Here is a 16,003-nt window from a genome sequence, read left to right on the forward strand (position 1 = left end):
ATTTTTAAAGTTTTTCTAAATACGTAAAAATTAATTTTTAATTATTGATCATATTTCTGTAACAACTTGTAAATATTTTTATACTTGGTATTTAAAAATATTTATATATATATAATTCGTTTTCTAAAAAATATGTTCAAATTTGCATTCTACGAAAATTATATATATGACATATTACATTAAAACAGAAAATTAGTTCTTATAAAATATAAGATAAAACGGTTTTCATATATATTCAATAATAAAGGTTATTTTTAAAACTAAAAATAATTTACTCTATTATAAATTGCCATAATCAGGTAATGGATATTATATATACACGAATCATTATTAATGTGTAATTTAAGCTCGATTCTAAAAGGAGCTTTGAAAACTTAAACTAATTCAATAAAAAAAAAAATGGAAAAATTTTAAATGGGTTAACGATTTAAAATAAAACTAGCAGAAAGTATATTGAAATAAAACAGAAAATTTAATTTGTTAAATATATAATATACTATAAATATATACATTTACATATATATATATATTTATAACTTGCTTAGAACCATATATTTGGAACCTTGTACTTTATCTATTACTGCGACCTCCCTTCTTTTTACGTCCATTTCTCTGTTTCTTTCTTTCAAGTATTTTGCGTGCTTTCAGTATCTGATCAGGAGTTTTAAGTTCACTTTTAATTCTAATCTTCTCTTTCAATTTTTGATTATGCCTTGCCCAATGTGTTTTTGCTGATGTTTCAACTATAATTAAATATTTTGATACACTTAAAATATAATAAAGTATGATAAAAGTATTAAATAAAAAGTTATACCCATTTTTCATTTACTTTAATTTAAAAATGTTGTTGAAGACATATTTAAAATTTTATTATGTAATGATATGATCGTGCATTTCATTAATACATAAAAATTTCGAGTTGTAATTAAATAAGATATATATTTGTTTTAATAAGCATTCAAAAACAGGATTATTAATAATAAGTAAACCAAATAATTATGTAATAATAATACAAAATAACATTAATTTTAATTAATAAAAACATTTGGTAAACATGAGCATATGAAATTCCTTAATTATCTGTTTCAGGTATAAGTTTTATGTTGCATATTGTAGTAGACTAATATTGAACTGTTTTATGGTATCTAATTATAACAGAAATTAATTTCTATATATATTGAAAATCTACATAAAACATATACATAATATTTTCCAAGAAGGGTATTTTGACAATAATATGCATACCTATTGGTGAATCAATGACACTCTTCCTAACTTTAACAAGTGAATCGTGTTTTATTCATAGTTAGTATCACATATATATAATAACAAAAATAAATCCTTGCTAATCATACAAATGAATTAATCAAACATCTATCAAGGTAATAAAATTGATTTATCTTATCTATATTTTTCTTATAATTTCTATGATTTTAACAATTATTTATGTATCATAATTTTTTGTATATTCAAATTATACTTTTTTTAAATAAAATTAATTATATTCACAATATTACTATTGTTTACTCATTATCAAAGAGTTATCAAAAATACGTCATTTTAATTTTTTTTTATTTTTATTTGATTATTTATATTTAAAAAATAATAAATTCATTTTTAATAAATAATCAACAGAATTTCCCCAAAATAATTGAACAAATATTGATTTTTTAAAATAATGATATTGTAATTTTTAAAAATTTAAATTATAATCATACATAGATTAAGAGTAAAGTAAATGAAAATAAAATAAAATTAAACCTTAACTAGTTTATAATTAATCAAAAGATAATTATTATTTATTTAAATATAAAAAATAATTTTTTAATTAAAATATATATTTATTAACCAAATAAAATAAAATTTATATGAATTACCTATGTAGACATTAAAAAAAATTAATTGTAAATGATTTCTATTATATTAGTTGCAATTGTGTTATATATATATAATTAAAAATAATTATCTAATTTTTAAATTATTATTAATTTTCATTAATAGCTCTTATCAAACTTACGTTTTTGCATTTGCAATGACACTTCATTATCAGTATTATCATCATTTTGAATTATGCCAATTTTATTCTTCTCTTTCCATTGTAAATATCTTTTAGTTTTATATGTTGATGGAATCCAAGTTCCTGATTCCGTTTGAATTTTTCCCGCTTTAGGATTCTGTATTATAACAAATTTTTTTAATAAACTTAAATAATTCTAAGTAAAATATTTAAAATTTTGTTTTACATTTTCAATCGTGATCATTTTTTTCTTTTTTCTATCCCATTTTTTTATTTGATTTTGAAATCGTCTTGAATTTTCGTTGTCAGCAGTAAAATCTAAATAAACTTTATCTGCTTCAGTTGTAAAATTATTTACAGCTAATCTAGAATAAAATATATAATTTACTTTTTATCATTGAATTATGAAAAATGAGTAAGATATAAATTTAATTCACCCTTGTTCAGTATGCCTATCTGGAGCTGTATAAGGTACATAAAATTGATCATCTTTTAGAACTTTTTGTTTCTTTTTATGTTTATTTTGACATATATCATATATTTTCCTTTTTTTTGAAGTTATAACTTGACTAAAAGTATCATTAATTTCATCTATACTACTTGGTGATAATTGCAGGCTTTTAGCTTTATCTACAATTATTTTACATAAAGTTGAATTTTATTTAACTTTTAAGATTAATAATAAAAACAATATTTACAATTTAGATTTTTAGTTGACACTTCTTCAATTTTTTGGTGATAATTTATGATATTTTCTTTATGAAATTTTCTTTTTTCTTTCATTATTTTATAATCCACCGAAGAAGGTTTTGCTACTATTTCGAAAATTGTCTAAAAGAAATAATAGAATGACAGAAAAAAGAAATTATTGATTTTAATTAAAAATATATTGTTTTAATCACCCCGCGTGGTTTATAACTTTTTATTTTTGAAATTAGTTCAGCTGCATCATTATTAGAATTTCGAAATTCTGGTAAGATACCAGCTATAGAAATATGTAATTCTTTTATTCTTTTATTACTCTCTGTTGATGCTGGTGGTCTAGATCGTATATATTGTTGATATGCATTATTGCATACATTTTGCATACTCGACTAAAAATAATGAGAAAGTTTTAATTTGAATTTCTTTTCCTATATTTTTAAAATGGTAGAAAACTATTTTACAATATCTGTAATATTTTTATGATACATTATTAATTCAGAAAGTTCTTCTTCAATCATTGATTGAGGTATTTTGCCTATAGCTTCTTCTGGAATATTTTCTGTTTCTGATATAGGAATTATGTTGAGAGAACGTCCAAGAAATAAATGTAAATCTAAAAGATAAGCATACTCATCTGGAGCAACTATACTGTATGCATTACCGCTTCTTCCAGCACGTGCACATCTACCTATTTAAAAGATTATTTATAATAAATAATAGCAAAGAATATATATCTATTACAATTTAAATAAAAATATATTGAGATTGGGAATATTTAATCTAACCAACTCTATGAATGAATAATTTGCTTGTTGCAGGAAAATTAAAATTAATAACATTATCTAAACACGGAATATCTATTCCTCTTGCAGCAATATCTGTTACAATTAAAACTTTAACTTTTTCACTTTTAAATTTGGCTGCATTTATTTTACGTGCTGATGGATCTAAATTAGAATATATAAATGTATTTGTAATACCAGCTTTATCAAGAATCTGTAATCATTATTATATGATTATATTATTAAATTATTATATTTTTATTATTCAATTCTTAAATTAAATGAAATTTTCACTTGATGAATATATTCAACATGGTGCATAGTAGCAACAAAGATTACTGTTTGAGTATCAGCCTTCACAATATGTTTTAATAAACATAATAACACAGCTAGTTTTTCTTCAGATCTGCAAGTAATAAAGCAAAGTTTCAACTCATCAGGTAACTTGCTTTCTACATCTAGACGTACAAGGATTGGATTTTCTAGTCCTGCTTTTGCAAATTCAACTAATAATTTTGGTAATGTTGCTGAAAATAAAAGTGTCTGTCTAGTTTCTGGTAATCTATTTAATATTTCATTAATTTGTGTACCAAGTCCCATTTCAAATAATCTAAATTAATAAATTTTGCTAAATATATATTTAAATCATATTTTAGTCAGAATAACAAATTTTATATACCTGTCAGCTTCATCAAATACTACAATTTCAATGTTTTCTAAATTCATATTCATTTCAATACATATGTGTAAAAAGCGACCTGGGGTAGCAACGATAATATCTGGATTCCCATGTATAGCCAAAAACTGATCATCCATACTATCTCCACCCAAAATAACAGATGATTTTAATCCTGTAAATTTTCCTATTTCTTTAATAAACTTCAATGTTTGAATAGCTAATTCTCTAGTTGGTGCAAGAATTAAAGCACGTGCTCCTGATTTAGCTTGTCTTGTTTTTAATTTTTCAAACAAAGGTATTAAAAAACAAGCAGTTTTACCACTTCCAGTGCGAGCCATAGCAACTACATCTCTACCTTCAAGTGCTAGTGGAATAGTCTGTTACAGTGAATAATTATGAACGAAAATTATTAAGTTATTATAAATTTTTGTTACTTTTTTGTTTAATTTACCTTTCTCTGAATTGGTGTTGGTACTTTATATCCACGTTTTAAAATCCCTTTTATAATTGGATAACTCAAATTCATTGCTTGAAATCCACCTGATTTTCTACATTTTTTTTTGTTATTCTTATTAATTTGATTAAAAACATTTTTTTCATTATTGTTACATGAATTTTTAAAATTAAATAATTCTGTTTCCATTTTATTCTAGTTACTAAGGTTTGATCAATTTTAATAAACAAAAGTGGAATAAATTTACGTAATAATCTTTAAATGCAAATATTTCCATGCCATTAATCTTAACCTCTTTTGTGAAGAACCGTTCGTTTTTTAAAAATTTATGTCCTAGAAATTTCTCATCTATGACGATCTAAAAATTTTAAATATATTTTAATATACAATATAATAAAAGAAATTTGTTTGGAATATTGTTCTTAATTTTAAAACATACATTATAATTATTTTAATCTTGAAATATATTAAAATTAATTAAAAAATTGTCTGAAATAATTTCATATATAAATTGTCGGTCATAAACTATTTTTTATCATAATTATGGATATGTGGTAGAATTGTCAAATTTATAAAAATAAACAATAATATATTTTTTAATTAATATGAAATTAAATGTAAATTACTGTACATAAAATTTACAGTAAAACAACGTGTTAGATGCATATATATATATATATATATATATATATATTTGTTTTAATTAGAATTAGAAATATAGAAATAAACAAGAATTCAATTTTGACCAAAATGAATTTTATTTCCAAGACTACAATTATTGTAAAATGGTCTTCGGTCTTCGTAAAAAATATATAAATAATTACATTAACTATAGTATGTTTTCAATAAATTAATCTATAAATTTATAAATAATTAAAATATATTTTCGTAATTAATCAATTCATCTTAGAAAATAATTAAACATTTTTATTACAATTTAATAAAGTTAATAAAGTGGAGAGTTGTTTCTTTAAATGGTTCGATCAGAATTTAATTCCAAAAAATTTTAAATATAAAAGATGTAAATAATATATTTTAAATTTTAATAATGAATAATAAACCATTAGAAATTTGCAAAGCCTTAAATAAATTTTTAAGTATTTTGAGCTGTACAAAATGGTATATTACTTTATTTACAAGCCTTATCTCTTATATTTAATTGTTTTTACGTTTTTATTTTGTGGTACAAAAGAATTATATTTCATAGTATATTTTTTCAGCAATACCACTTTACGTGATCTACAGAAATTTTTAAATTGCGGTCATATTTTATGTATTTCATGTGCTAATACAAAAAATACTATTTGTAGTCAATGCCAATTTTCAAGTAAAAAAAATAATTCGAACATTGAACAAATTATACAGATGTGTTGTAATATTGCAGAAGCAGCAGGTTACAGGTTAATTTATTAGTATATAGTAGAAATAATTTTAACTGCTAATTTTATAACTATTACAATATAAACATCTTATTAATAATCTAATGTAATTATTGTAATGTATTTTAATTTTGGTTCTACATTTTTTAAAAATCAATATTTTAATGTACATCGTTAAAAGATTTAATTTTTGTGAAAATTTACATTAATGATACTGATAAATTAAAGATTGATTATTAAAATTAAAATTTTAATATTTAATTGTATATTATTAAATTAACATAATAATATTTATAGAAAGAATGTTGAAAGTATAAATAGAATCAATAAATCTGACTCATTATCTGAAAAAAATGAATGTAATTCAGACATACTCGAAAGTAAATTCAATTTGAATAACTCAAGTATGACTACTGTTACTTTAAATCAATTAAAAAGAAAAAAATTTAAAAAATTGAAACGTAAAAGTAATTTAAATTTTAAACAAAATATAAAAAAAGTAAAAAATTGCACAGATATACCAAATATGATTATTCCAAAAAATATTAATAAAAGAAATTATTGTGGAGAAACAAAGTTACAGGAAGCATGCAAGAAAGTAAGATTTATATATAATTATTAATATTAAATAATTGACAAAACTATTCTAGGGACAACAAGAATATGTAAAATATCTATTAAAAGCAGGGGCTGACCCTAATATTTCTTGTTATGCAAATTGGACACCATTGGTACTTATTGATATTTTACTGTATATTCATATAATATAAATATTTATTTTAATCTTTATTTTAGCAAGAAAGTGCAGATTATGGATTTTATGAAATAACTAAAATGTTATTAGAATCAGGAGCTAATGTAAATCAACCAGGATATGAAGGTAGAACTGCCTTACACGAAGCAGCTAAAAATAATAGTTATAACATGATATGCCTGCTTTTACAATATAATGCAAAGAAAGATATAATTGATAACAATAAAAAAAAACCTGTGTACGTTGAAATTACAATTTGAATATCTATCTTTTTAAGTATGATATTCTGTATAATTTTTAATTTCTATCTTTTAAAAATAAAGCATAAGCCAGATTTTCATTTTAAAAATTAATCTTATATGGAATGAACATATAATATATTATTTTTATTCTTTTAGAGATTATTGTATATTTAATGAATTATCTATTATTTTAAATTGTGATGCAGAAAATAACATTCAGCATCCTAAAGTAACTACAGAAATAACTAAAAATTCTGAAGATCAAACTAAATTTGAAAACAATAATTTACATGATATTATGGATAAAAGAATTTTAAAAGGAAAACAAGTGGAGAAATGTCTAAATTCTGAATATAATATTAAAATTGACTATCACATTGATGATACAGAGAACGATGTTAATATAGTATTTGAAAATATTCATGAAAATTATTTGGATAAGAATAATTCATACAACATTAAAAATATTTTTTATGATTCTTCTACAGAATCTGAAGAAATTATAGATATTATTAATTAAAGTCTTACAAAATTCATTAAAAGTTCTCTGTATTTTATAAAACTTATTTAAAAATATCTTAATTATATGAATTCTTTATGTAATACAAATTTGTATACATTTTTATTTTTTATTTTTGTATTTTTAATTAATGTGATTTTAAGTTATTATATTTCTTAAATATATGAACTAAAATAATTTAAATAAATTAAATTTTTCAAATATTTGATATCACATTACATTTCATATTTATGGCTTACAAATTGCATTCACCCTAAGGTAATAACAAATGATAGTAATAATTTAAAAACACAATTAAAATTTTTTTTATTATTTTATAAAATCTTAAATAAAAGAATTAAACAGTTAATAAAATTTAAGAATATCTTTTATAAAGCCAAATCTAAACAAATAGTACCAATTATTACAATTATCTGAGAATTCTTTTTAAAAAATATTTTATTTTAATGATAAGAAAGAGTAAATACTAATACTAATAAAAATAAAATTGTTAAAGTTTTTCTAAGTGCTTCATTAAAATGTTTTATATATAAACTGTTTTAGACGATATCTATTCCATGTTTTTAAACATTTTTACATCTTATTTTAAATGTTGACATAGTCTATAAATCTCATTTGAACAATGCTAAGAAAAATTATATCAAGATTTTTGAGATTAGATCTGATCAAGATTAAATTTCATAAGTGCAGATTATATAGTATCCTAATATTTCGTTTTTTGAAAGAACATTTCAAATCGTTCAGAATAAACTCTAAATTCTTACTTTTCACAGAGTAATTATATTTTAGAATTTATCAAATTTATCATAAAAAGAGCCATATATTTTTTAGTATAAATATACATCTTTTATTAATATAAATCAATTAAAAGTCAAAAATGAACTAACTTTTAATTTATTTTTGTTTTCACTTTTCTCATTTTCGTTAGATTTTATGTTTCAATGAGGTGATTAAACTAAAATTGGAAAATAAAAAGTAGTAATTAATTAAAAATCAATCATAAGTTTTATTGGGGCATTAAATTATCTTTTCGCATAGTTTGTAATAGAAGTATTTGTTAAAATATATAAAATATAAAAAGACAAAAAATGTTTTTATGTAACTGTATTAAAAATTAATATTTTTACTCATAATTAAAATTTACATTTTATTATTAATATTTTTTCTCGTGAATTTAGTGATTTTAAAATTGGCTGGACACAATGTAGTTTATTTTCAATATTAAACTACCGGCAAAGAGTTTATACAGTTTTCTTTGTAAAGGCATGTTATACTTGGTTTAAAATCTGTGTTATGTATAAAGAAATGTAATTGATAGTTTTTATTTATATTATTTGCATATACGTAAAAAGAAAGACAGCAAGAATATATTCATTATATAACTCTTTCTAATATAAACTATTTTAAATCTTAATATAAATCTTAAAAATAAATTTATTCTAAAAATTAAGTTATATATACTTTTGTTATGCTTTTATAAGGTAATGTATATTTCTGCGTTCACTTAATTTCCAAGATTACAATGTCTAATGAATACTTCTAATGAATATAGTGAATAGATGACATAACATTATTATAAAATTATTCATTTTCCCAAACAAGTTTAATAGCTTTAAATCATAATATAATAACTTTGAATCATAACATTATGAACAATAAAAACTTTTTCATTAAGTTTATATTTTGTGATAATTAATACTTGCTATATATAGAATCTATATTAAAATTAAATACATTTGTAAGAATTAAGAAAAAAAAAAATTTTAATTTTCCATTAACCAAGTTTCAAATGAATTTATAATATATGATGTTTGTTAATGAATTAATAAATTCTTTAAATTTTATAGCAATTTTCTTTGTTTAGAAATAATACATTTGATTTATTGTTATATGACTCTTATGTAAATATGTAAAATAATTAAAATTTAACCATTGATAATTTTTATTTTAATTTAGTATTCACATATATGGTATTTAATAAAATGTATAAATACTACATACATCAAAATTTAATCTAGATATGCATCTAAATAAATATTGTATTAACTTTTATGATAGAATAGATATATTACTGTAATTGAAAATCGCATGTCCATGACAAAATCTGTTATACATGACTCTGTAAGTGCATGTGCTATCTGTATTATATATTTTAAATAATGTCACTCAATTATCTATAGTAAAATAGATCTATCAACAATTCCACTTGTTAGTAACTACAGTTATAACACTAATTAAAAATATTTTTCCTAAATTTTAAGTAAAATTTATATATAAAATAACAATATTTAATAATTAATATAATATAATAAAAATTAAATAATAAATGTAACATTTTATTTAGGCCTATATTTATATGAACTAAATACTTATACTAAAAAATTTATTTACCGTATGTATAATATATAATAATTTAAAATAACTTCTTATTTATGTACGTAAATTTTTTATTCTAATTGTTGAATTTTGAAATTAAAAATGTTCGTATTATTAAATATACGTGATGATTAGAGACTTGAAAAATGTTAAAATAATCAATTTATGAATTTAATATTAATTTATTAAAATTGATATTAAATTATAAAAAAATTTTATGATGAATTTATATTATTTATAACTAAATTTTAAATGCGTATGCGTATTCGCACTGAGCATATAAAAAATTCATATACTCAAAAATTCATGAACTCATTTATATATATTAATATAATTTTGATATTTGCATTGATATCAAATAATAAATATCTTTATATTTTTTACATTAATATTAGGAAAAAAGTTTATTAAATAGATTAAATAAAATTTAAGAAAGACAAATACATATATATAATTCAGAAAATTTATATAATTTAAAAAAATATTTTATTATATAGTTAAAAAAAAATTTGTTTCTCTTTGTATTTATGTGTATTAATATCAATAAGTCAATTCGAACATTTTAATAATTATACTTATTACAATAATACTTACGAATATCTACGATTTATATATCAATAAAAAACATTGAATAACTGCAGAAAAACATGTGTACATATAATTATTTTAGTATTGTATTTTTAAGATAAAAATATTTATCCAATCTTTATTACTATTGAAATATATTTTATAATATATTAAAGTCTAAAAAAATTGTGTTATAATAAAAATGATAATAGATTTTTCCATAAAAAATATTACAATATTCGTTACATGTTGTCACTTTGTAAGAAATTAAGAAAATTTGATTATAGTAAATAATACAATTATAAATTAATAACAATTTACATATGACAAAAATTAAAAACAAAATTTGTAAATGAATAAAAAATAAAGTAAAATGAAATAAATGAAAAAGAATAACCAATAATAAATAATGCATATTTAATAATCTATTAGCTTGAAATGATTATGAATATTAAATTAATTATTTTCAAAATTGTTTAAAAACAATGAAAATTATTATTCGGAAAAACAAATTTATATCCTTTTTAAAAAATCTTTTCTTTAATATATATATATATATATATTTATACTCAATAATTTAATTAAAAGAATTAAATCAATTTGAAACTCAGAAAAAACACGCATTACATTTTGAAATTTTGAGATAAATAAGTTTTCAGATGATTTTTTAGAAAATAAAATTAATGAAAAAAAAAATAAAAACCAGTTGAATATATATCTTACAATTTTTGTTTTGTTTGATAAACAAATATAAATTGAAAATCAATTTTTTTTATTGATTCATAAATACTAATAAAATTTTGTATAATTATCAAATTTATTAATTTTCAAATTAATTTTATATAGCCTGACAAAAATTATTCCAAATACTTATATTTAAAATTTTTAAGGCTAGAATTAATATATTGTTAATTATAAATTAATATTTGTTATTATTGATATTGCATAATCGAGCAAATTAATTTTAATTTTGAGCAATTTTAGAACTATGAAAATAATCATATAGAATTGTATTATTTTCTTTTGTTATATAATTATGTCATAAATTATGTGAAAAGTTAAGTGTTGACTGTGCCAATAAAAAAGATATTTAATATATTAATTTTTTTATAATGTAAAGTTTCAATGTTACATAGAATTTGATTTTTACTAAAGTTAGTAATTTTCTGAAAGTTTAAAAATTACTATTTAAAAATGACTTATTAAACAATTTATTGAATATTTAGTAGTATTTAAAATTTAATTTATAGATGAATACAAATCGAAGGATACTCATTTTACCAAAAGTTTGATTTATTACTTTTGTAATTATATTTTTCTTTGTTTATTTTTCTAAAAATGAGTACATAATTATATATTTCAGATTGTACATGCATATACTTTTGCATGCGAGTTTGTCATATGTTAATATATATATAATATTTATACATTCACACATGAATATATGTACACTCATTTATATAAATAAAAAAAAAGTTAATAAAATGTTATATCAGAAACTTCTTTATAAATACAATAGTTGGAATATTAATGTATATAAATCTTTTATGGTGACGGGAAATATGCAATTACAGAAATTGAAGAACAAAAAAATTAATTTAAATAATCAAAAAAGTAAAGTAATATCTAAACATGTATCTAAATTTCTACAAAAAACAAATCAAGAACATTTTGTAGATATAATACCAAAAAGATTGTTACAAAATAATTGTAATAAAAATAGTCTATTATACTTAGTTGACCCATCAACTGCAAAAGATTTAACTTCTATAATTTCCCCAGAATTATTACAAGATCATTATTCTGTTATTGAATGTAATCCAGGATTGGGATTATTAACTCAAGAATTATTGAATATTGGAATTCAACATATTACACTTTTAGAAAAATGTGTAAATTTTTATAATTCAAATAGCCCTTTATATGCAATTGTTCTGAAATATAATACACGTTTAACTTTAAAATATATTCCCTTTAATTCATTTTGTCTTTTATCATTACGTAATAAATATCTGTATCAATATGATACAGAGAAGTCAGTAATATCATATTCAAAATATAAAAGAATAGCATATATAATACCAGTTGCAAATAAAACCTCTATATCATTGATAATATATAATTTTTGTAATCAAACAAAATTATTTGACAATAGATCTATTTTTTATCTAATTGTTTCGTCATCAATTTGGAAGGTATATGTTATTTATGTTTAGTTAAAAATTGCAAAATATAAATAAAAATTTTATTTAAGTAAAAGCATTTATTTTATGTTACAACAAATATCTAATCTTTTTTTAATAAATTAAAGTATAATTTAATTTTGTGTTTAAATTTTTTACAATGTTTTCTATTTTAATTAAAAAATAATTCATATTCTTTTGGAGGAATGAATAAAGATTTTCATTTTATTAAAATTTTTCATATAAAATATTATTTATAAATTTAATCTTTAATTCTGATTTCAGGATTTATATGAGAATGTGGAAAAGACATATACGCAATTTAGTAAACATTACAATCGTTATTATATAATATTAAAACTTTTTTTCAATATTACATTACTTGGAAATTTGTCCAGGAAGGCTTTTTTGCCATGGCCCAATTATGATTTAAATAATTGCAATATTAATGATTCTGATTTTCTAATGGTTATCAAAATGGAGCCTAAATTACAGTATTTATTTACAAAAATAGATTTAAAACATTTTTGGTATTTTCTTCGATATTGTATGAGATCCAAGACGACAAGAGTTATAGTGGAACTTGAGTAAATATTATTTAATACAATTATTTCAACTTTTAGCACCAATTCAATTTCATTTTATTACAGAAAACTTGTGCCTGGTTGTGGTATGCGACTAATTCTAAATAATATGAATATGTGTACTAGATTTAAAGATTTAAATCCTAATCAACTTTTAACTTTATTTAATGAGTTTAAATCATGGCCAGAATATACACATTTATTTTATAGAAAGTTTTATAAGGTATTAAATATCTACATCTGTAAAACATTTTTTTAAGAAGAGTTCTTATTTATAATTTTTATATATACATTTTATGTATATAAATTATTATAAATAGTAACTGTTACTAAAATCATAATTTATTTAAAATTTTTATTGTAATCAGCTATATTATAAGCTATATTATAAGACAATAGTATTCATTTTATAAATATTTTATTGAATAATTATTTCTAAAGAATAAAATATTATAATATATATATATATATATATATATATATATATATATATATATATATAATATTATAATATAGAATATATTCTATATGTAATATAGAATTATATATATTAATAATATAGAATTATATATATTAATAATATAGAGAGAAATACCATAATATAGTTAAATTATTATAAAATTTTATCTTTGAAAGATTATTTAAATTTTAAATGCACTAAATAGTAGATATTCTAGTCATAAAATTTGTAAAACTTATATTCTTTTATTTTATGTATGTACATAGATTGATGATGAAGAAATCTATGATGAAGTGGAAATTAATTTTGAATCCAAAGAAGCTGAATATAGTAGAAAAACGAGAGGTAGTTTATAAAAAATATTAGTAATAAATAGTTTCAAATACAAATTGTTAAACAATTTATTAAAATTGTATAGATTAATTATAATATTATAACTTATAATTAATATTTAATTAATTTATTTTAGAATTCAGATGTTTGTATATATTACATATATTTTTGTATTATTTCTTTAGACGTTTTAATAAACGATAATATATTATTTAGTTTTGAAGGTCTTTATTTTCTATTAATACAGTAATTAGATAAGTTAATCATACAAATCATGTTTAACGTGTGCTTATCATTATTATGAGTATTTTATTATTTTTAAATATATTTTTTTAATAATTTAAAGTAATTTTTGATTCTCAATTTTTAATGATATAAATATCAAATGTATGTAGATTTGGGATACATTATCTACATTTTTTTTTAATTATATGAATATAGATAATTAATATTTTAAATAAATTTCAATGTTATTAGTTCAATTTTTAAGATAGCCAAAATAAATTCGTTTTAAAGGTCATAATGGCTTATATATTTTATATACTATTAAATATTTAAATAATTTTATATTTTATTAAATATTTTTTTAAAACAATTTAAAGTAATAATACTCAAATTGATACAAATATTTTTATCATATACGTATTGATGACTTATACTTTATGTACATAATTCTTATATTAACTAAAGTTCCTGTTCTATAAACATTATTTTGAAACCTTTAATTCAGCAGATATCAAAAATGTATTTGCAGCTCTATTAGCTTTCAATTTAGTTTTTAACATTATTTTTTAATTGAATTACATTCAAAAACACATTATCATTTAATAGCTGTTAAATCATCATCATTAAATGTTAAAAATACATAAATATCATTGTTTCTTATATTGACAACTGTAAAAATTAATATTATATCTGGATATTGCATAGGCATTTTCCCTTTTTGTTATACATTATAAAACCTTGTTATCCATACTTAATGCTAATTAGATAAAAATATATTAATAATGACTTATAAAAAATTGTCAGTTATAAGCTTTATTGGGTAATTGTTTAAAACCTTCAATTACTTGCAATTCTGTACCAAACTACTATATTTTATTCATCCTTTATATGTAAAAGATTAAAAATTTATTTTGTAGATTATCTGTTTGTGATAATCATAAAAACGATGTCGATTATTCATATATTAATGTACATATTTGAATATCAATTTATTAAATAGATTTATTTTAGACACGATACTATTGAAAGTTGTACACTAACTCTGTCTTCTAATTAAATCTCAAAAAATTCTCTGCTCCCAATTAAATTAATTAAAATATTTTTATTAATAATATTATTTACAGTTTAATATTTGTTATAACTTAGTTTACTATGAATACTTAAGAATGTTTCTTTGTTTCGTGACTTTTTATGAAAACAAAATGAGAAAAGTAAAAATGTAAGTTTCATATTTCTCGATAAAATTAATATGATTAATATATTTTGGTGATTATTTTTAGTAAATTTGTAAAATTGTAAAAATTAAATTGTAGTATAAATTCAAATATGCTTTCAAATTGATTTTAAGTTATTAGTAATTACGGAATATAGACAGCAAACATGTTTACAAAAATGCCGGTCATGCTAACAATATGAAAAAGAGATTTTCTTTAAAAAATTCCCTCTTATCTACTACGTGAGTAAAGAAAAAGAAACTTGCAGTCATGTTTGTTAACTAGTTTTGAGCGTTACCAAAGATCACCAATTATAAAAAAAAAATAGTGTATGGTCAATGTTTATCGCTTTTAAGGAAGTCTCCACACCATGTAAAAACTATCAAATAAAGGCGTAAATTTAGCTAGACAATTTGCTAGAAGGTGGAAAAGAGGTACGAAGATAAAGTTTATTATCTTAGCAGTGTGAGTGTTCGTAGTTCTTTTACATTGATTTTGCTACCAAGGTATATCTTTTTCTGATAATAAA

At 19.7% G+C, this 16,003-nt stretch overlaps 3 protein-coding genes across 4 annotated transcripts; 2 read left to right on the top strand and 1 right to left on the bottom strand.

Moving 5' to 3' along the window:
• Positions 1-544: 544 nt before the first annotated feature.
• On the bottom strand, positions 545-4,893 carry LOC105366883 (ATP-dependent RNA helicase DDX54). The gene is made up of 11 exons (XM_011505482.1): positions 4,635-4,893; positions 4,184-4,560; positions 3,799-4,114; positions 3,508-3,718; positions 3,184-3,410; positions 2,920-3,111; positions 2,716-2,848; positions 2,455-2,647; positions 2,244-2,382; positions 2,018-2,174; positions 545-743 (listed from the first exon to the last, which is right to left on the bottom strand). Exons 1-11 carry the CDS (start codon positions 4,824-4,826, stop codon positions 571-573), a joined length of 2,310 nt encoding a protein of 769 aa, XP_011503784.1. The 5' UTR covers positions 4,827-4,893; the 3' UTR covers positions 545-570.
• A 1,420-nt stretch (positions 4,894-6,313) lies between these two features.
• LOC105366893 (BRCA1-associated RING domain protein 1) lies at positions 6,314-7,098 on the top strand. Of its 2 annotated transcripts, none has more exons than XM_011505502.1 (3): positions 6,314-6,396; positions 6,667-6,747; positions 6,812-7,098. In XM_011505502.1, exons 1-3 carry the CDS (start codon positions 6,370-6,372, stop codon positions 7,028-7,030), a joined length of 327 nt encoding a protein of 108 aa, XP_011503804.1. In that variant the 5' UTR covers positions 6,314-6,369; the 3' UTR covers positions 7,031-7,098. The 2 variants fall into 2 exon arrangements, with proteins under 2 accessions (XP_011503804.1, XP_011503796.1); XM_011505494.1 differs by lacking the exon at positions 6,314-6,396 and adding an exon at positions 6,460-6,614.
• A 4,871-nt stretch (positions 7,099-11,969) lies between these two features.
• mtTFB2 (mitochondrial transcription factor B2) lies at positions 11,970-13,432 on the top strand (the record flags this gene model as incomplete). Its single annotated transcript, XM_011506366.1, has 3 exons — positions 11,970-12,670; positions 12,944-13,245; positions 13,309-13,432. Coding segments are annotated over exons 1-3 (1,074 nt in total), but the record flags the coding sequence as incomplete, so codon positions are not given.
• Between the last annotated feature and the right edge of the window lie 2,571 nt (positions 13,433-16,003).

This window comes from Ceratosolen solmsi, unplaced genomic scaffold, assembly GCF_000503995.2.
Source record: "Ceratosolen solmsi marchali unplaced genomic scaffold, CerSol_1.0 scaffold7, whole genome shotgun sequence".
In the NCBI taxonomy this organism is placed as follows: Eukaryota; Metazoa; Arthropoda; class Insecta; order Hymenoptera; family Agaonidae; genus Ceratosolen; species Ceratosolen solmsi.

Coding starts and splice junctions, on each gene's coding strand:
- LOC105366883 (XM_011505482.1), bottom strand. CDS start 4,826: ATGGAAACAGAATTATTTAATTTTAAAAATTCATGTAACAATAATGAA. Junction 2,849..2,919: donor AAAGTTATAAACCACGCGGG/GTGATTAAAACA, acceptor TATTTCTTTTAG/ACAATTTTCGAAATAGTAGC. Junction 2,383..2,454: donor GATAGGCATACTGAACAAGG/GTGAATTAAATT, acceptor ATTTTATTCTAG/ATTAGCTGTAAATAATTTTA.
- LOC105366893 (XM_011505494.1), top strand. CDS start 6,543: ATGATTATTCCAAAAAATATTAATAAAAGAAATTATTGTGGAGAAACA. Junction 6,615..6,666: donor TACAGGAAGCATGCAAGAAA/GTAAGATTTATA, acceptor AAACTATTCTAG/GGACAACAAGAATATGTAAA. Junction 6,748..6,811: donor ATGCAAATTGGACACCATTG/GTACTTATTGAT, acceptor TCTTTATTTTAG/CAAGAAAGTGCAGATTATGG.